The sequence below is a fragment of the Phasianus colchicus genome, unplaced genomic scaffold (genome assembly GCF_987193195.1).
Source record: "Phasianus colchicus unplaced genomic scaffold, bPhaCol1.hap1.1 HAP1_SCAFFOLD_60, whole genome shotgun sequence".
Taxonomy (NCBI): Eukaryota; Metazoa; Chordata; class Aves; order Galliformes; family Phasianidae; genus Phasianus; species Phasianus colchicus.
Window position 1 is genome coordinate 282563 of NW_028325236.1, and position 21429 is coordinate 303991.

General features: G+C 43.1%; 1 protein-coding gene across 1 annotated transcript; it reads left to right on the forward strand.

Moving 5' to 3' along the window:
- Positions 1-852: 852 nt before the first annotated feature.
- On the forward strand, positions 853-21429 carry LOC149911674 (E3 SUMO-protein ligase RanBP2-like). The gene is given in 26 exon segments (XM_090133449.1): positions 853-1046; positions 2116-2183; positions 2667-2778; positions 3545-3697; positions 4350-4580; positions 4960-5105; positions 5395-5587; positions 6175-6265; positions 7016-7076; positions 7078-7223; positions 7738-7916; positions 8006-8181; positions 8486-8609; positions 8864-9022; positions 9734-9871; positions 9959-10096; positions 10301-10480; positions 10567-10650; positions 11141-11279; positions 11453-11550; positions 12057-13014; positions 13017-13286; positions 14623-14796; positions 15513-15647; positions 16564-16741; positions 19677-21429. Coding segments are annotated over 25 exon segments (4386 nt in total). The 5' UTR covers positions 853-971; the 3' UTR covers positions 16722-16741; positions 19677-21429.

Sequence of the window (21429 nt, forward strand, 5' to 3'; positions counted from 1 at the left end):
AAGAAACTGCCAGCAAGAGAAAAACAGATGTAGCAAACATCAGAGAAGCCAGGGCCTCTACACAAGGCCGGACTGTCTCACTCCGTGAGAAGTTGGGATGTGACAGGCAGGCGCCAAGATAGCACAGAAACATAAGCTCTTAGTTGTTTAATTACCCCTAGCATTTGTGCCCTTTACACTGGTCACTGTTCTGGTCATCCCTCTGTCCTCGCACAGAGATAAGCTGGGAAGGAGGACAGAGGGGAGTGTCTTGGAGCCCGCCTGCGGCACCCTGAGGTTCCCACAGAGCGGGACAGCTCTGCTTCGTGCAAAGGCCCTGGCTCCTTGAAAGCGTGTTCAATGTGTTTCACTTCTGCTGGCCTAACGAACCACCTCACAGCGGGTTTCCCAGCTCAGAACACTACACCCACATCGCTTAGGACATCTAGAGCCTACCGCAGCTTTGTGAGAAAGGATTTCTCACGTAACTCGGTAACTGCGTTTCTAAAACACGCTACTAATGTGCGCACGGAACTTCCACTTTTCACATCAGCTGTTTCTAAGGATGCGCCACAGCGCGCTTCTTCAGATCAACCGCCCTTTCCAATACCCGACGCAGAAACGACGCTTCCGCTCTCCGCGGCGCGTCGCTACGGGTGAGCAGAGCGGCTCGGTACGCCTCACCGCGCCGAGCTCCGTAAGACGCGCGAGGGCAGGCCGGCCGAGGACGGGACCGGCGGCGCGCGCAGCCCCTCGCGGCGCCCGGCAGCCCGCGCCGAGCGGCCCGACGTCCCGCGGCTCAAAGCGCCGCCGCGCGAAGCGCGAACCGGCCGCTCGGCGCCGCGCATGCGCCGCCCCGCCCCGCGCTGTGACGTCGCGCGTCGCCGCGGTCGGCAGGGAGGGCGTTCCGCCGCGTGCGGCGGGGAGCTCCCTTAGCGGCGCGCGAGTGCCGGCCTTCCGCCGCTCCCTCTCCCTCGCTCCTTCTCCTGGCCATGGCACGGCGCACGAAGCCCGAGGTGGAGCGGTACGTCGCCTCCGTGCAGGCCGCCGCCTCCTCTCCCAGAGCGGTGAGTGCTGCGGCCCGGCCGGCGCCGCCGGCGGCGCTCCCTCGGCCTTCCCCGGGCCGCGGTGGGGGCCGCTCCCCGCCCGCCCCGTCCCTCCGCCCCTCCCGCGGGTGCCGGGCCCGAGGGCGGGCTCCTCCGGCGGGGAGTCGAAGCCGAGGGAGGCTGCCGGCGGGCGGGCGCGGAGTCGCCTCCTCGGAAACGCGGTTCGCCGCAGCTGCGCGCCTCGGAAAGCCGCTGAGCCCTCGGCGGCTTCGGAAGGAGCCCGGCGGCGGGGCGGAGTTCGGCTCCCTCCCGTTCCGTGGGCACGGTCCCCGGGCTTCCGGCCTTCCCTCTCTCGAGGAGCCGGAATAGGGAACGCGTGCCGTTCGGCTTTGGGCTCGTTTGGCCGCTGTGCGGCTGCTGTTGCCGTGGGTGCGACGGCGTTGTGAAACGCCGGCAGGAAGAGAGGGAGAGGCGGGGGGAAATAGCTCTGCTGCCTGCGTTGGTGGCTGGGCAGCCGGGTGATCCCCTGCTCTCTGGAACGACTGGCTGTGGAGCGCGGTCGGTGATGGAAGTAGCTGCTGGTCTTCCTGTTGCGTTGATTTTGGAGAGGAGGGTTGTGCGAGGCTGCCGGCGTTTCTTTTGAAATTCCTTTCCAGCCCCGTTTACGAGGAGGCGGGGCAGGCGAGAGAGGAAGGTGACAGAAGCATGGACAGGAGGAGCTTGATTTGTGGCATTTGTTTTCTTCTGCAACGTAGATAGGTTGCAAGAGAAACAGCTTGTATGTAGCTGACCCCATTCTCCTCTCTTTAGTCGGAAGTGTGCTTGTGAAAAGTAACAAGTGTGAGGACTTGCTTTGCTACTAACCTCAGTTTCGCTTTGGTAGCCTTTGCCAGTTACTGGGAAGAAATGTTATGTTCTTACTCCTGTGTCTTTCAAAAACAAAGCCCAGAGTACAAGGAGTGAACTGGAGCTGATAACTGTGAAGACACTTTAGGAAGTATTATGCACCCCTGGAAAGAAGGGTCTCCCTACTCAATTACTTCAAAAGTACTGTATATTTAAAATGTACCCTTTGTTTTTTTTTCTTCAGAGATCGTTAAAAGGATTCTTTTTTGCTAAGCTGTACTTTGAGATAAAAGAATATGAACTTGCTAAGAGGTAATAAACGTTACGTATGTTGTTCTGTTCTTTAAAGTGTGATGGGAAAGCTAAATGAAGTAGAGTGGAGAAATGAAGACCGTTGTCATGCTGTTTTAAGGTAGCGGCAAATGGGAAATATGGTGCCATTTAAATCTTCCTAAAACGGCAACTTAAAGCATGGGTAGTTACGTGGTGCTGTAAAAACCCATCCGGTAGAAATGTCTTTTATGCCATCGTGTTACGTCCTTCTTACAGTTCCTGTGAGCTACTGCTTTATTTAATGAAGGCCAGTGCTTGCAGGCAAATATGCAACATCTGTACGTGTAGCAATAATGTTGTGCCTTACTTGAAGATCTAGATCAAGCCCCTTGAACTAAATACAGCTAACTGTCCTGTATGACAGATTAAAGTCCCACGTTAGCTGCAAGGTGTGGGGGGACTTGTAATACTGAGGAATACTGATCCTTCTGGTTTTTCTTTCTTTATTTATTTACTCTGTAGATATACATCTATTTATCTCAGTGTCCGAGAGAGAGATCCCAAAGCGCACAGGTTTCTGGGACAGATCTACGAGGCTCAGGATAACACGGAAGAAGCTTTTGGGTGTTACAAGGTAAGCACCTCACTCACCTCCCTGTCCTGCTTTATTCCTTTGTAAATGGACTTGATCTTTGTGCTTCCTGCTCTGATAGTCTTCTTCCCGCTGCCCTTTGGACTAAGAATATGTGAGCCCTGTAGAATTCTGCAGTAGGGATTATGGTGACAGCAGTAATCTGGCTGCTACTGAAAGACTGGACTGAGAGTGTTTTTCAGTTGCATTGTTTGTTTTCTTGTTAGCGGTGGGCTTTTTGTTTGTTTGTTTCCTCAGAAGTAGAGGGAATGGGGCAAATACAGTTCCGATTAGGTAAGCATATAAATGTGAACTTCACAGTCTGTGTTTCATTATTCGGGCACCGGGGAGGGAGAGGATACACACAAAAGTCTTGTTGCCAGCACAGTGACTGAGTGCCATCAGTCTTTGTGACTTAATTCTGTTTTCCGGAAGCCTCCGTATTAGGTTAGGCTGGAGATACCCCTGGTCTGGCTGTCTGAGTAGAGCAGCAGCGGGTGGTAGAGGAGCTGGTTTTGACATTGTTTCTCTTATGGTGTTCTGAATTCCAGCAGTTGTCTGGGTGTTACAAACCAATGGTGGCCTTCTTGAAAGGGAAAAAGGCTTTTCTTAAAGTAGTGAGAAAGTATTTATTGATAGTTCTAATTTGACTTGCTGGGTCTGTTTAATGGGGGACATGTTTGACATGTTTTCTTTCTTGTTCTACGTGGACTGCAAGATCAAGTTACTAGTAACCTTTTTTCTTATGTGCATGCATGGGGAAAACCAGCGTTCTGTGGAGCTGAATCCAATGCAGAAAGATCTTGTACTGAAGATTGCAGAGTTACTATGCAGTAACGACATCACTGATGGAAGAGCAGAGTACTGGGTTGAGAAAGCTGCCAGTCTCTTCCCTGGGAATCCTGCTGCTTACAGATTGAAGGTAAATTCCTGCTTCTGATCTCTGTTCTGTGCCTAGAAGAAACTTTAGTTGCGTCAAGCGATGGGAAAACCATGGTAGTAATATTATCCAAGAGGTCAAGATTAGATAGGTTAAGTATTGTCTCTATTACATGACTACACTGCTTTCTAGTTTTTTTTAATTTGAGTTGAAAACTGTCAAGTGTATGAGATGCTGTTATTCCCTAATACTGTGTAAATGCTTTCAGTCATACAATCTCACTTTTGTACAGGTGTTAGTTTTCTGGAGCACAACTGCAATGAAATCAAAGTCTTGAGAGGCTTGTGCTTTGGGATTTTTTGTGTGGTTATGTTATTTTATTTTTTTTAGACAAGCTGTTCTGTATTGACGTGTGTCATCTTTGAACCAGGTGGTTTGACAGTCTTAACTTAGCATCTAACTTAGCATCTACAGGATGCAAACTCTAAAGCTTTGGGTTTTGTGTTTTTGTTTTTTTTTTTTTTTCCCTCACTTCTAAAATGTTTGTCAAACTCTCAGTAGCACCTACCAGCTTTCCAGAGCAGTTTGAGTAATGTAGCCTGTAATGGCGATGAGAAAACAGTCAGGTAACATAGTTGCTGAAGAGGCTCTCGTAGAGAATGAAATTTTAACGTGTTGCCTTTGTATGTGATAGGAGCAGTTACTGGAGCGTAAAGGCGAAGATGGCTGGAATCAGCTCTTTGATATGACTCAAACCGAGCTCTATGCGAGACCAGACGATCCCTACCTTAACATCAGACTGGTTGCTCTCTACCGTTCAAATAATAGATTAAGAGATGCTGTGCTTCATTGTCAGGAGGCGGAGAAGAAAATACCTGTAGACTCCAGCTTGGAGTGGTGTTTGTGCGTCATAAAGACATTTGAGGTATTTAATCATGTTTTGATCCTGTCATAATCTCCCATGTCCTTGAAACCGGTGTTATTCTCTTAGTATCGTTACAATGGCAGCTAATTCTCAAGTGGCTTAACTCCTTTAAATGTAATGTCTGTGGAAACAGTGATTTATTTAGGATTTTCTTAAGCCTTAAAGCGTTGTTTAGTTTCTAGCTGAGGTATTAAGTTAGATACAGCAGCTCCATCAGGGAGGGAATTGCTGAGGCAAATAGTTCCTGGAACATTGCTGCTGAAGAATACGTTAACATCTCACCTGGGAAACTGGATTATGTAGCAAGAAGTTCTGGAGAAACTCTTGCCTTCATAGAAGGATGGCGGTTCCTCATTCTGTGATGAACTTTATTCTTTAGGAATATCTTGAATCAGTACGAGACTTGGAGGCTGATAAAAATAATTGGAGAGCTGTCAAGAAGGATCATCTGCTGGCCTATTCTAGCTTGGCTAAAATGACGCTTGCTTCTAGAGATGTTTGACAAAGCAGAGGGGCCCTTGAAAGGTACTCTTTTAACTGTTCTGCTTATTTAAAAAAAGAAAAAAAAAAAAGAAAAAAATTGAATATTTTTTCTGGGTCACCGAACTTCTAGCAGGCATCATTTTCAGTGAGTAGCTGTTTTATGGATGGAAGAGGAGTTCCTCTGTACTAACTGCAAAGAGCAAATGTTGCTAGGCTTGATCCGCAAGCTGTGTCTGAGCTAAAGGCCTCAGAGAAGACTCAGTGATAGGGGTCTAGTATAAATCCTGGGAGACCAGGACTTGGTTGAAAATGAATCTTTTCTATGTTCCAGTTTTGATTGTGTGCTTCACTCAGTGAAGCCGTGTGCGGATGGACCTGATGAGCTGTCTCGTACCTTCCTTGAAATGAAAGGACACTTCTACATGCACGCTGGAACTTTCCTGCTGAAAACGGCCCAGAACAACGAGACACAATGGAGAGATGCATGTGAACTCGCAGCATTGTGTTACCTGAAAAGTTTCCACGTAAGTCACTCTTCAGTTTGTGCCTGTAATTGTTGCAGTTCTTGAATGCTCTCACTGTATGCGCACTGAACGCCTGCATTCCAAAAACTAACTACTGTTTTTAAGGCTGTCTCCTGGCCAAATCTTACCCTTCCATACTTGTTTAAAAGATTTCAAGTAGTGTGAAGAAAATCTCATCTGTTTCACTTGTCAGAAGTAAAGTGACTAAGGGCTAATGAGTGTGTTTCCTATAGGCTATTCCCTTCTCTGTAATGCAGCTAAAATAACTAGTATTAAGGTTATTGGTATGGGGGGGAGGGGAATGACCTGAGTAGCTCTCATATACTAATTCCATAAGCAGCAGAGCTTGATCAAGCTTAATTCTTTGCTTTATGGAATAAAATCAGCTTTCCCTTTTGCACAAGTGCTTGCGTTCAAAACATTGCTTTCTCTTGTGTGCTCTTACAGCTATTTGCAATTGTTCAGTTACTCACCTTGTGTCCTTTTCAGGAAAGAAACAAGCTTGTTTCCTAACTTTTAAGACTAAATGAGGGTGAGTTGTTTTTTGTTGAGAAGAAGCTGTAGCAGTTCTTTTCTTTCTTTGCCAGATTCCTAAACCAAAGTCAAAACTAAGAAGAGGAGATCGTGCTGGGCTAGATGCACTGGAAATGTTGGCCTGTGACCGAAAAAGCCAGTCTGGTAATAAAAACTAAGAATTATAAATGTTCCATAGTTCCATTTTATGAGCAGTTAATGTCAGAGTTAATGGCTTGTTAAAGAGCACACTTGGCGTCTTGGAACATGCTATCAAACGTTCTGTATTTTGGCTACGTATGAAATACAAAAGAGCGGTTTGATCCTGACACGTAATGGGCTTTTTCTTTTTATTTCCAGGACATTAAGATAGAATTTAACTTTCAGTGTCTCCGAGTCTGCTGGTTTCTGCCTACTAATATACTATTTGTAAGCATTGCTAGTCCCAAGTATAAAAGAAAATATTGCTCCTTTCCTGTCACTTTTGTTCCCTTCTTTGTTCCAACAGGTTTGGTGCATTTTTTTTCATTTTTTTGGTGAAGCCGAGGTAGTTGTTTTCAGTATTCATTATCCTGTGGGCTCTAGGTGAAAACGAAGAAAACACCGGGCATCAGGCTGAATTGTTCCTGAATAGAGGAGACTGACAGCTACTTATTTTGAAGACAATTGCAGTGTCATTGTAATAAAAATACACAGTAATTCTGGAGAACTGGATTTGAAAATGCCTTGGGACTGCTGTCAGCCCATATGCTAAAAGGGTGACTTAATTATAGGGAGAGTGTAAGTTAGAAATTTGTAAATATCATAAGGGGAAGTCTGGATTCCCAGCCTAAAGCAGCAGGAACAACCCACTGCATCAAATATTGTTGTCCTTGTTTAAGTTGAGTGTTCTTATGTGACATTACGTTTTTCTAGGTCATATGTTGCTGAACTTAAGCCACGGCAAGGAAGACTTCTTGAAAGAGATTGTGGAAGCTTGCAAAGAGAAGTGGTTTATTTACATTGTTTGAAAGTCTGTTTGGGAGTGGAGCTTCTAAAGAGAGGTCTTTTCTCGGCACAGATGATATGGGAGATGTCAGTCCCCAAGCACCAGAGCAGGGAGAACTGAGTAAATGCGATATTGGTAAGAGATGCTACTTAAACTCAACGTAAGCATGACTCTGTATTAGAGGTTCTTCTACAAGTGCTTCATTTGCCACAAAAGACAAGTGTCTGTAATAGCTGCTTGTGGTTGCCCTACTCAGAGGGTGCTTTGCAAGAAGTTTCACTTTCAGCTGTAGCTGAGGGGCAGTATCATCATGCCAGGTTCTGAAGAATTTCTCACATACTTCCTGCTTCCACACTGTTGTCTTCTGGTCTGCTCTGACTCATTTCCAATTGAAACTGGAAAGTGCTTGTACGCTGGTGAGTGCTGATAGGAAGGCCCACATTATTTATGTGTAATCTGTGAACACAGGTGACAGGCATAAAAATGAAATAATTCCAGGATGAATTGTGAACTAATGATATCTTCCCATTTTTTAGGCTTAACTTGATGATGAAGTCTGGCTTTGAATTTGAGTGTAACAGGAGTAGAATGATACCTTTCCTAACGAGGATGCAGATCCTAGCTTCTTACAACCCTTGTTTTTGCGTAGGTGCAGTTCGGATGCACAGTGGTAGTCTCCAGCACCTTGCATGGCTTGGCTTGCAGTGGAATTCTATGTCAGTGTTATTCCCACTGCGCAGATCATTACAACAACTTTTTCACTTGCCCCAAGAGACATCAAGACTGGAAACAGATGCTCCTGAGTCCATTTGCCTGTTGGACCTTGAAGTAAGCAAGCTTCCTAAGTTCTTAAATGCATTTAAATGCCTGTTTTTTGCTACCTAATACCTTCTGTTTGTTTATTTTCACCAAAACAGGTTTTTTTACTCGGGCTGGTGTTCACTAGCAACTTAGAACTGCAAGAGAAGTTTAATACTCAGCGTGGCACACATCAACCTCTGTTCTTACCGTTGCTGCTGTGCAAACAGTTCTGTACTGAGAAGCAAAGATCCTGGTGGGATGCTGTTTGTGCTCTTATGCAGAAAAAAACAATGTAAGGCTGCTTCAGTTTGGAAATATTGGAACCAACCTTCTAGATGGCTTCTGAATTGATTCCCATAGGTTGTGTAAAACTAGTTCCTTTTGTTTGGCGTCCTTTAAATGTTAAATTTTTTTTGCTGTAGGCGTGTGAGATGCTGAAGAACTTTATAAAAATGGGCTTTACATTTCTGACAGTGCATTTGTAAAGAAGAGCTAGTTTAGGACTGAAGCTGCTTGTTATGTTCATCAAACAAATGACGTGTGAACAGATGAAAAAGAGGGAATACTAATTGAGGAATATTTCTTTTGATATTCAGACCAGACTCGGCAACCAAACTGAAGCTTCTTGTACAGCACGGAGTAAGTACTGTGCGAGCCCTGGAGAAACACGGCCTTCAGCCTGCCTTAATTATACATTGGGCAAGAAGCCTGCAAAAAACAGTACGTTAAGATTATCTGCAAATAAGTATCATCTGTTTTTCTCTAATTTTGCAAACTTCATAGACTAAATAAAATCAGATGAGAATGTAGTATTGAGAACTGCTGCTACTAATTTTGATGGGATGTCATGCAAGGCAGTTGCTCTAGTCAAATACTCTTACCTCACTACTCTCAACTGCATCAGAGAAGAATAAGTATGAATAACACTCTATTTAAATATTCTGCGATAGTTTGAATTTCTCTTTCTTCAACAGGGCGTTAGCCTTAACTCCCACGACCAGAAAGAATATATTGGAAGAAGCGTCTACTACTGGAAGAAAATTTTGCTTAGCTTGAGAACTATCAAAAAGCACAGAAGTATTCCCGAACCTGCGTATCCTCTCTTCAGACATTTCCATAGTGTGGACATCCAGGTACTGATGGATTATTCAAAGGTGAGAGTAAGAGGGGGTTGTATGTCAGAGGCTTACATATGAATTGTTAGCTGGTTGGTTTGTTTTTTGTTTCAGTTGGCTTTGTGTGTTGATGGGTTGTGGTTGGTTTTATTTTTTTTTTTGTTTTTTTTTGTCATTGTACTACTAATACTGAGATTTGGTAGTATCTTTCTGTTGAACTTCTGAGTTTTAAAACTCTGATTGGAAGATACTGAACTGCCTTAGTACCTCCTCCTATTTGACTACTGCATGGGAATTGCTGAGTCACGGCCTGAACCTCTGATTAGTCACCTGAGGTGAGCAATGAGTCAGCCCTGGGAGCACAGGTGAAAGCAATTCACCTGTGCTGCAGGAAGGGGTGGAGCCTGGCTCTACCTCTCCTAGACCCATTTAAGAGCTGACTACCAGTGGGGAAGGATCTCTCTCTCTCTCTTCAGAAGATCCACTCCACTGGTCTTTCCTGAGCGAGCCCACGACACGGGTGAGCCTTCTATTTATTCTCTTTGTCTCGCTGTGCCTAACTCTCTTGCTTATTTCATTGTTGTAACATCTTAATATTATTTGATTATATAATATTCCTTTATATAATTTTCATTGATTATACAACTACTTACTAGATGCTTACAGTCACTGACTGTTCCAAGTGTCCACACTGTGTCATGTGTGACATGTCTTTTGCTTTGGTTGTAGGTCTTCCAGGTTGCAGCCTATGAAGAAGAGGCACGTGTAGTTTTTGCAATGCTGGATGCAGCTGAAGGCAAAATGGATGATGCTTTACTAGCGTTTGAAGCTATTAAGAAAGTGGTTTCGTACTGGAATCTTGCCATTGTAAGTTTGTAAATTGCATTACTTCAAAATGCTTTTCTATTACTTACATTCTGACTGATTATTCCTAATCCATATGCTGTTACTTAGCTTTATCAAAGAAAGGCAGAAGAGGTTGAGAGTGGTGATACGTTACCAGAAGAACGCAAAGCCTATCTTGTTAAAAGAAAGCATTACCTGATGAAGATCATTGACGAAAGCTCCTCTGACCCGTCAGTAGCTGACTAAGTAAAAGAATTAATGCTTGTGTGAGTTGTCGTCTTACGTTAATGTTAACAGATATAGGGCTTTCCTGGGGGAACAAAAACAACAAAAAACACCCAGAATTTCTGTGCAGAAAGCCTTGCAAACTGTGCAGCCGTAGATCAGAGCACAGCCTCTTGCTCTGAGGAAGAATTGCGATCATGACTTGCGTTTCAAATACATTTCTAGCTGCCGGTATCTGTTAAAGCTGTAACGGAAATGCTGAATGCAGTGATCCAGGAGCTTGGAGAGAATGGTGAAGAGGGAAGTCTTGCCTCCGGAAATATCTCACCAGCTGCACGCGTGGAAGTAAAATATTCAATTCCATCACCTAAGAAGTTCTCTTTCTCGCCAACAAATACCTACCAGGTATATTAGCTGGTTACTCTTCTAGGGAAGTGTTACGTTTGTATAAAAAAATCCAAGTTCAATTAGTTTTTTTCTTTTCTTTCCAGTTTTCTCCTAAGACTCTCTCTCAGTGGGCAGAAGATCACAAGTCCTTACTTCAAAAGCTGTGTCAGCACGTGGAAGCTTTAACGGTAAGCAACTTTAGTCACTATATTCGATGCAGAATGGTTGATCTTTTTGTTCTGGTAAGTACTTTGTGACCCAAGCATTGAACTTCCCTTACCAGGCTACCTCTTAAAATTCAGTGAAGAGAACTGCTATAAACATCTGCTTAAAGTGAGTTCAAGAGTAAAACTTTGTTGCCTACAAACTCTGATTTGGTACTCAGATATGGGAAGCAATCCTGAGGATTGTGCGTGCAGAAAGTTGTGCTTTCTTCAGCTTAGCTACTGTCATCTTTGTTCTGGGTTTATTTCTAGCTTCAGGGAACAGTCTCAGTTTCGTAAAGCATGGGAAGATCATAGATTATTGCAGCACTTAACTCATCTTTTTTGTGTGTGTGTCTCAGACCTTGAACATGCTTTTAAATAGCAGAGGAGCGTAGGGATCGTTCCTTAGGTTTTCTCCAAATACCAATGTAACATGTTTACATGCTCTTAATTGAAACACTGTCTTTAATAGAATGAAATACGGGAAATGAAACGTAATAGTTCCAGTGTAAATGTATCATCTCACTGCTGGCCTGCTGGAAGCTATGAAACAGATACAGTGTCAGATGGTTATTGGAGAGCACAAAATCTTCATGAAGCTCCTTTAAGGGGTAAGTTGATGCTGAATTTTTAATTGAACACTTAGCTAAATGGAGTAAGACTTCTTAAAATGTTTCTGCAGTGTTCTGAGATGAATGAGTAAAACTGGTCCCCTGGGAAAGTTCACTCAAGTCAGTAATCACAAAAACTGGATATAAGCTCCTTTCTTGGTGTTCCTTTTCAGTTGCTACCTCTGGCCCATCTGTTCACTGTAGCCAGTCACCTGCTTGTAACTCGCAGTATCTTCAAAGAACTGCTGCAACCAGTGTAACACCAACAAAGGTGAGGACATACGAATCCGCTCAAGCCATTTCTACTGATGTGGTGAACTGGTTTTGTTTCTGTGTGTAGCAGGATATAACTGCGGTTCCCTAGAGAGCGTTTACTAAACTTGAGGTCTGCTGGAGACAGGCAGAAAGTTCCGTAATCAGCTAAGCTTTGGGATATTGGGTTTGGGAGAAACAGCCAGCAAAGCATGTTTTTAACCTGCTAACATATGTCCTCTGCTCGTTGTCTGCATTGTTCTTTTCCCCAAAATAGTATGGGGGCTTGATTTTTTTTTTTTTAAATACTAAAGAAAAATGAGTCTATTCAGCTTACGCTTCTCCCCAGTCTGTGTTTTCAGATACCACTCAAGTTTTGAACGTATGATTTTAGTTAAAACTGATTAGAGTTGAAATCTCATTTTATGGTACGCCTTGCTATTAAGAGTACATGTTGCATGGGCTTTAGCACCCTAATCCCTTTTCCTCCTTTTCCACAAGGAAGTAACGGTGCTTTTTCTTTAGGCACCTGTCTGTGGCATGGATGGACTTGCACCTCAGCAGCGTAGATATGCTCATCAACAAGCAATCCGCACGCCACCTCTGCGAAACACTTGCGCTGCCATGTTTCCTCAAGACACGTATGGCGCACCTTGGCATTTTGATGCTCCATCTGCTGGAATCATTTTGCCTTGTGGTGATCGCTACAACTACAGCCTTCCACAGGCAAGCACAAATCCACCACTGCCTGAACCAGGCTATTTCACAAAACGTGTGGTTTTAAAACCTCTAGAATCCAGTGTTAGTGCCGCACAGGACAAATTGGGATCTGCCTTTGCTAAAAAGGAAGGCCAGTGGAACTGTGACATCTGTTTAGTAAGAAATGAACCCACTGCCCCAAAATGTGTTGCTTGCCAGAATACAAGCAAAACTAATTCAGAAGTATCTCTTCAAGAATTTTCCTTGAAACTTGAAGGGAAAACACCAGCATGTACCTCTCAGAATCTTGCAGATGGTGAAGCAAAGCCTGCAGAGGAAGGATGTAATTTTTCAATGTGGATGCCTCTCGGTGGATTTAAATTTGGTATACAGGAGTCCAGTAAAAATACCGCTAAGAAAGATGATCCATCCAAAGAGTGTACAACTGACTTGACAAACATGGATGAAAAAGACAAAAACAAACTGCCTTCGAGTAGTGGAGTTACACTCCAGTCTGAAGAAACAGCAGACAGGGACAAGAGTGAGCACACCCGTGAGAAAGGCACGTTGGTAACATCTCATGTTTCTCGTACTAATGCAGCCAAAGCATCTCCTTGTGGTAACAACGCTGTAGCTGTGCTGGAGGAAGCTACCAGGGAGAGAAGCGACCTCGGCCATGGTGGTGATGCTTGTGATGCCACCGTAGAAGCTTTAGAGGTATCAAGCACCTCTGAAATGCCAGCAAAAACGGAGGTTTCTGCTCCAAAGTTTGTATTTAGATCTGAATTGTCAGGAGCGTTTTCAGTAACAAAGAGACATTCCCGTTTGGGAATACTTCAGCCCCCGGTTCCCTCTTTGGATTCAGCTTGAATCGTCCAAGAAAGAGCGATGAAGGAACTTCAGCATCTCGGAAAGCAGAGCAGGAAAAAGCGGGAGTAGCTGAGCCACCCAAAAGCTGTAGTGCTGCTCAGAAACCTTGGGAGAGCGAGGCATCCCAGCCGGCTCCTTCGGCACAGGGTGGGCCCTCCAACTTCTCGTTTAAAATCCTGGAGAAAGGTGAGTGTTAATTGAACCAGTAATTTATTCAAGTGTGCAGCTCATTAGTCAGTCACTTGTTAACGCTGGTCATTGTGTATTACTTCTTCTGTCTTAATAGTATGTTGTTTCTTTCAGTTCTAATGCACGTCTGTGAATCTTCAAATCCTAGACTTTCAACTTGAGTAAATATGAAGTTGTAGTTCTTTGCACGTAAGAACAGAAGCGTGCCTTATGCGGGACTCAGTGCAACTCTGTAGTGAGAAAGGGAGTTGCGGGTAGGATTTTGGAATCTGTCCGAGGCGTCAGAGTTGATCTTAGTGTTGCTTTTTTTGTAGGGAAGGAGTTTGGTACTGCTAGAACCAGGAGATGCTAATATTGTTTAAACAACGAGGCGTTGTTTAAAATGTCAGGGTGAAGTGCTGACAGTGCATTTTTTGTGTTGAACTGGCAGTGTTTGTGCTCAGGCCTCGCTCTGACTGGTAAACTCCGAAAACAGCAGTTGTGCTTAAGCTTCAACTCGAATTATCCCTTCAACTAGGAGGCATCCTTCTTGTCTGCTTCCATTCCTTTCCAGTAACTTCACATCTTTAGCTGGAGCCTTTGTTTGTCGTGGTTTTTCTTCTTGTACTTCCCAGAAGTATTGTGAAATAAGCTCTATTCAGTCTCTGGTTAATATCATCTGGAGTTCCAAATGCTCAAAGTTCATCGGTAGCACACGCTGCTGCTGACTGCTTTCTGTTTCTTACTTTCTTTTTCAGTCCTTGGTTTTGCTTTTCCTCTGTAGATGATACCCATATGGCTCTTCTGTGTAGTTGTATTTTGTTTGGCATATGGCCGTCAATAATTCTTGTAACAATATGAAAATGTTGACCTGTTCTTGGTCTGAGACGTGAATTTCAAAAGGAAAGTGTATAGTGCTACTAGAACCAACAGACAATTATTTACAATAAGTTTACAATATTTAAATTGAGAAAAACTGTCATCTTCCATTTGGCCAGTCACTCTTTCTGAGGCTGTGAGTGTCTGTGTACTAATAAAAGGTGGCACGTATTGAGCTACCGGAAATATAAGTAAATGTCAAAGGAAGCTAGTATCTGTAGTGGCAGTTGCAAGATTGAAGTCTTCATTATTGCATGGAGGTTCTTTGATAGCAGCAGAAAACCCAAGTATGACGGATTTACAGTTCCTTGGTTATCCTGAATGAGTGTCTTTTTACATAATGATGTTATTTCAAAAGCTCTACATTTAAGATGTTCTGAATATCGTTAGGTTACTTTATAATGTATGTGCCAAAAATGATCACGGTATTTAGCTGTCTTATCAGCTGTTTTCCACTAATCTTTGTGCTTTGCAGCAGGCCCCCCAGTCAAACGTGAATGTGTTACTGCTTGGGAAACTAAATCTTCTGAGCAGAAGGCTAAAGGAGAAACTCCACAGGTCCCTTCTACGTCTGTCTGTGGCTTTAGTAGCAGTGCGGAGGATGCCAGTCCAGAAGGCTCTCAGAAAGAAGTAAAAACTCAAAGAAAAAGTACGAGTCAAGTCTTTACGAAAGTTTAGGCAATAAATTTGCAGTATTATTCTTAGACTATTTTCACTTAGTGAGAAATAAAGCGTCTGGCAGATTAGAAACTACTTGACTTCTTTGACTGTGTCTCAAGTCTGTTCTGGCACTGGAACTATGGTACTACTAAGAACTTAAGTTTCTCTGGGAGAGAAAGGAAACAGCTTTGCCTCCTAAAGTAGAAACAGCTTTGGCTAGTAGAATTCCTCCTAGCAGGTATGTAAGAGTTAAGTGATTTCAGAGCAGTTTCCAAGGGAAATGGTGCTTGTTTTGGAATCGTACTGCTTCAAAGGTACTTCAGTCTCTTGTTGAGTCAAAGCTGTGTGTGTTTTAAGAGTGATGAAGAATGTCTGAAAGCTTCCAACAACAATTCTTGTTTGCTTTTTGTTTTTCCCCAGTTGTTCACTTCCCTTAATCCCTGGTAGTTAGCTGTTCTGAAACATTAGTAGCACTATAGGAAAGTTGGAGACTGAGAACTTACTATCTTGTTTTTACTGTACTGCTGTTGATAAATTTCTTCATTTAATTACAATTTCTGGAAGGGAGGGGGAGGGGAGAGAGAAAATGTGGCTTTTTTGGAGGGAGTCGTTATTCTTAGTGTCCAGACTTAATGGAGTTTGAAGTTTGTATCTTAGGCTCTTATGGCTTATTTGCTTACTGTTTTATTAATCGTACTGACTCAGTCTCTACAAGTAAGGAAGAATTACATACTCCATCAACCAGTGAAGCAACAGCAACAGTATTTGTGCAGTCAGCTGCCAGCAGCGGAGAAGCAGAATCCACAGAAACTGCTCGCGTGTCAGAGAATTTACCAGGAGGTGGTGATACAGCTTTTTAGGAAGTAGAACAACGTGCTTGAAGAAGCCTGATGTAGCTTTGTAAGGCTTAACTCAGTTGTTCATGTCTGGATTTCGTGTTTAACCTTAGTATGCCTAATAAGAGGAGAAGCTTACAATGACTGTAGTCTTCTAGTTTGGCTTCCTGTAAAGAATAGAACTTAATTGCAGGTTAGTATAATGACTAAGCAAGACTGATAGAGCACCAAAAAACAGTATGTAGTGTCCTTTAATTGGAACAGTTAATCTGATGAAGTCTGCAAAATGTTGTCTTCCTCTTTCTGCAATATCTTGTCTGCCTTTCCTCATCCGTTAATCATATTATGACGTCTGTTGTTTTCTTTCTTGCCTTGCCTGCTCTTTTTCTCCTTCAGAAATGCTTGTCTGTCACATGTTTCTCCAGTTCTTTCAAGCTTTTCTTTAACTGTGGAAGATGTGTTAATTGAAGGATGTTAAAAGGCAGTAATGTGCACATATAAAGTGAGGAGGATACGCAGCTGTGAGGCCTCCATTTATTATTTTCAGTTGATTCTTATTCTGATCAAATGCCAGTATTAAGTTACTTAGCAGCCTTCATAAGGGGAACACCTGGAATGCTAACAGTGCTGGGTTATCACTCAGCACATCATTCAGCAGACCTGAAATTTCACTGGGAAATATGCCGGCACACTTGATAGCTTAAAAATGAATTTCAAAGGCTGAAATCTGTTGGGCTCTCTCCTTTTGAGAAGGCAGGGCTGTTCGGTCACTTCAGTGCATGATGAGTATAGAGCTGTGGGTACAAAGCCACTGAAGAAAGGAAAACATCGAATAATTTTGGATTATGATGTCAGAATTGTAACAGTGTTGTTGGTGACAATTTCTGGGGGAAATCACGCATTACTGTGCTGTGTTTTAGGTGGAGGTAGTCTGGAGAAGAAGATGAAGGAATTCCCTTCAAAGAGAGGGCGAAATTTTACAGTTGGGCCAGAGATGCTGCTCAGTGGAAGGAGCGCGGTGTTGGAGAGCTCAGGGTCCTCTTCCATACACAGAAGAAGTGTTACAGGATCCTTATGAGAAGGGACCAAGTTCTTGAGGTGTGTGCAAAGCATGTCATCGCTAAAGAAATGAACTTAGTGCCCTCTGAAACATCAAACAGTGTTTTAATTTGGACAGCTACAGGTGATGCTGGTTAGTCGGTTGAGTGGTTTTTACAGTTCTTTTCAGTATCTTCTGTAGTTTGTTTGGCTTTGTTTTACCCTGGAGATTATACAGAACAAAAGCTGCTGATCTCTGGCTGCAGTGACTAGAGCTAAGGAAATCTCGGATTTGTTTTCAGATGGTGAAGTGAAAGTAGAGCAATTTGGGGTCAGAGCTAAAGTTCAAGAACTGGCCAATTCTTTTGAGAGGAGACTTGGAGAATGCCAGGAAAGCTTGTCAGAGCTGCAGAAGGGCCACCTCTCTCTGGCAGCGGAGCTGTCAAAGGACACCAACCCTGTTGTTGTGTATTTTGTTTCTGCCAGTGACGAACCTGTAGGACACACAACCACGGAGCTGCTTTCAAATATTGTCCCTCAAACAGCTGAAAATTTCAGGGCCCTGTGCACAGGGGAGAAAGGCTTGTGGGTTCAAGAATACCACATTTCACAGAATAGTTAGTGACTTCGATGTCAGGTAAGCTTAATGTGAAGGCTTTTCACTGAGAGAAAAAACCCATCTGGGCTGCAGCACTCCATGAATCCTGCCTGAAAGTGAGCTTTTCCAGTTCTTGAATGTGGTGAGAGTAGCCGAAATCAGCAGGGCTGCAGTCAGCAGCGATGCCTCAAGCTTTCCCGACACTTCTAGAGACCATCGCATTTTATTCTTGGAAAGCTATGACTTCAGGGGAATGCCACAGACTTGCATGTTAGACTTCGTTTCGTTCATACCTGTTATCTGCCTGATCACTTCTCTTTGGCAGCTGTTGGATCTGTAGGCTCTTCAGAGCCGGGTGTCAGCCTTTGGCAGCAGCAGGAGGCGGAGCTCCCGACGTATTGCAGGCAGTGTTTGCGCTGCTCAGGGCCTTGGCTGCAGCGTGCGTGCAGAGAACAGCGTGAGTGTTTGGCATGGCTGTGCAGCAGAGAATATGAAATGGTAGTTTTCTCACTTCCTCAGTGCCTCCCAGCACAGGACTCTGTGGTAGATCAGAAATTGGTGTGCGTGTTGGATTTGCTGTTTAGCAAGTGCATTCTCCTGCTGTATCTCTGTGTGTCTTTGTATTCTACTGTACTTTGACTGCAGGAGTTTTCTCGCAGGAGGGTCAGGGCCATCCAAACTCAGTTCTGTTGTGCTTTGAGTATGGAGCTCTTTCAAGCCTTGATTCTAGGCCTAGTGGAGTAGAAGCCAACACTGTGTGAACAACAGTTGAAAAGTGTCCTTTTCTAGAAGAGGAGCAAGGTGATGTAATTCTAGCAATTCAGTTGCAGGCTTCTTTTAACTTTGTGTAGCATGGCATTTTACATCCTGTTACTATGTTTCCTACAGGTGAGTTTGTTATTGGTTGCGTTACTAAAGCTATGAACAACCACTGGAAGTGCTTCTGCTGTGATATCTGCCAACAAGTATTGGCAGGAGTTGGATTTGTCAAGAATAACGGCAGGTGGGTCTTCACCCTTCCTTCTATCACTGATAATGATGAAAATGGAATGACAGTTGGGAGGGATGTAGAGGTTATGGTTCCTAAGGCTTTCCTGCTGAGATGGAGTAACCAAAGTGTCTTTTATGAGAAAAAGGTCTAAGAATGCATCACAAAACTGAGAGTGGATATCTTAAAATGTGTGCATAAAATATTAACTACTTGTCTACTTCGACACCAGATTTCCTGTCAAGTGTGTTTTGTACCTGGTGATGTTTCAGGATGAGTAGGATACACTGTGGTAGACACTTAAAAACAAATCAGATGCGGAAGTTTTGTCATTTTTAAATAGATTTTTATTTTCCCAACAGGGGTTCCCCAATTTGAGTCCAGTTTATCACCTTTTTCACTAATAAATGCGCTCATTTCAGTGGGATCCTTCACGGTTTTTTTTTTTTTTTTAAGTAAACTGTGTAGCCATTGATTTCATGCTTTTAATGCAGTACATGTGGTTATGTAGAGAGTTAGGGCCCGTTTTGCCATCCAGCTTCCAATCTAAATTTCTGAAGAGTCTGAGGGTAAAGCATGGGAGTGGGGCGGGATGAAAGACTGCAATTTGCAGCACAGGGTGGTACCATAGGAAATAGGAAATCTGGGTGCAAACTTGCTTATAGCAGCAAAATGACATTATTTTTCTAATACAAAGGGCAGAAAATTGGTTGTCTTTGGCTGCTTCAGTCATTATCTTGCCTATGTTCTTTGCTTTTAGTTGAGTTGCACAAAGTGTGTTTTTCTTTTCAGATTTCCTTCATCTCGTTTCATCAGCTTCTGCAGCTGCAGAATACATAGCTGCATGTTTTTACATCCCCCAGTGATGCATGGATGAGGGGGCATTGTAGGATATAACACACGTTACTAGTTGTTTGCTTTTTAGTACAAAGGAAGCTATCATTTCATTATCATGGCAGAGGCTGATTTGAAGAACAACCTGTAGTGTTGTCAGCGGTATTGTCAGCTTATATTTTTCTTTCTCTGATGTTTGATATCACGGGGAAAATGCAGAGGAGTGCATTTTTCTTTCCTTCAATTACATTTAAGTAAATCTAAAAGAAACCTGTGCTAAGAGAGCCAGAATGTAAGCCAGGCATGACTACAGCTTTCTAACCTGTTTGAGACAAGCTCCGTAGCTATTTTCATAGAGATTTGATGCATCCTACTTAGCAGGCTTTTCTCAGAATCAATCAAGCTTGTTTAAAAAAAAATAATCATATTGAACTGTCATATTTGATGCTGCTAAAGACATTATTATAGTATAAATCCTGTTACTGAAACAAGTGCTAAAAATTAAATGATCTCTACGGAAGCTCTGAAGTTGAAATTGTTCTATTCATGCTCTCAATTAATGAAGTTTTGAACAGGAAGGAATTCACTGCTGATGCTCACGAACCGAAAGGAGAATAATTATATGGTTTACCTGCCGTGACAAAATGGGCGTCCCCATCTGTGGAGCACGTAGAAGACCAGTTGAAGGACGTGTGGTGAACGCTATGGGCAAACAGTGGCACGTGGGGGTAAGCATCAGCTGACACGTTGTCTTTCACAAGTGTAAAGGTTAACGTACTTACCTGGAATATCGCTGATCAGCTTCCATGAAAGGGTTAGAAAAGTGTGCAGCAGTGATCAGCAAATGCATCTCCTAATCCCATTTTCAACCTTGATGTGCCTGATCTTCCACTGAGAAAAGACCTCTGCCTGCGGAGCTAAAATCAGGAGATGTCCCAGGAAGCATTGCGAGGTCCTTGCAGAAGAAAATGTCACCAAGTGAGAAGCAGGATATATGGAAAGGCAGTAAAGTTCTGTGACAAACGTAGTGCTAGTGGGCATTATAACGTTTCTATGGCTTCCAGTTACTTGCCACGTAAGTATCTCTAAAGCAGTTTAGGTGACAGTTCATATTTCAAGTCTCTGTACAAGATTTACTTCTTTATCTTCCATTTAAGTTAGAAAGATAAGCAGTCTAGTCCTTTTGTTGTGAAAATATCCTGTAGCATGTACTTTCTTCACAAGATGCAGTGGTGCTGAAAATGTAATCTTTGTCATTAATAACGTATCAGAATCACTTCAGTGCATTTTTTTTGTAACTTTTGGGTTGAAATGTTAAAGACAGTAAAAGGAATGTTATTTTAGTGATCTAAAAGTACAAAACAATAGTTGTAATTCTTATTTTCAGGATAGCTGGGCTAATCAGAATCTAGTTGCTCTTCAAGCTTAGTGTTGCTTATGTTGAGCTGTTTCAAGCTTTTACAGATGTTTAAATGAGAGCAGCTAATGACACCCAGTTTTCCCGAAGAACATAAAGACGACTTGCCACTCAGGAGTAGTGGTTTAACACAAAGCTTTTGAATGGCGTGGTCTTCCTTACAGCTGCAATTCTAAGATGACCGTGTGTTAAGATGAGCTGCATCAAGCAGCTCTTTCATCCGGTTGCTGAAGACTAACAAAGACTAAATTTGTCAGAGGACAGCACCTAGCATTTAAAGAAGAGGTATATGTAGTTGTACCGTTTCCCTCCAGACTCCCTTGACTGTGCAGTCGAGCACCATAATGGATAGACCTTTATTCTTTGGAAGCCAGGTGCAAGGTGTTGTGTACACATCTCTGCTTGGATAAATAAAGGAGGATTACATTTGGGAGTTCTGCAAATTTGCAGGTGGATCCTAAATTTGTCAGCGATGAAGGGCAGGTGATTGAAGTATGCTGGCATCCCTGCAGACAATAAATGCCATGACATGATTAGCAACAGTATTGCAGTCAGGATAGAGCAAGAACATACACCAGGCAAGAGTTGTGTGTTGAGTGGATGTACAGATGTTCAGCTGGATGTTTACTAAAAATGTGTATGTGACTCTTCATTGCTGGATTTCCAATGCTCAGATGTTCAGGATTAGGGAAGCAGCAAAACAAAACCATATTTGTAGAGGGTGGAGCAGATGTAAAGAAATATTTTCATTTTTAATATCATGAAGACATTTGTAATTAGATGACGCAAGATTCAATTGGAAACCCAAATCAGACTTGCCATCCTTCTCCTTTTATTTCAGTTTAAATAAAACAGGAAAGCTATTGAGATACATTTGAGAAATTACCGTCAATAAAATCATTGCTTGAAAA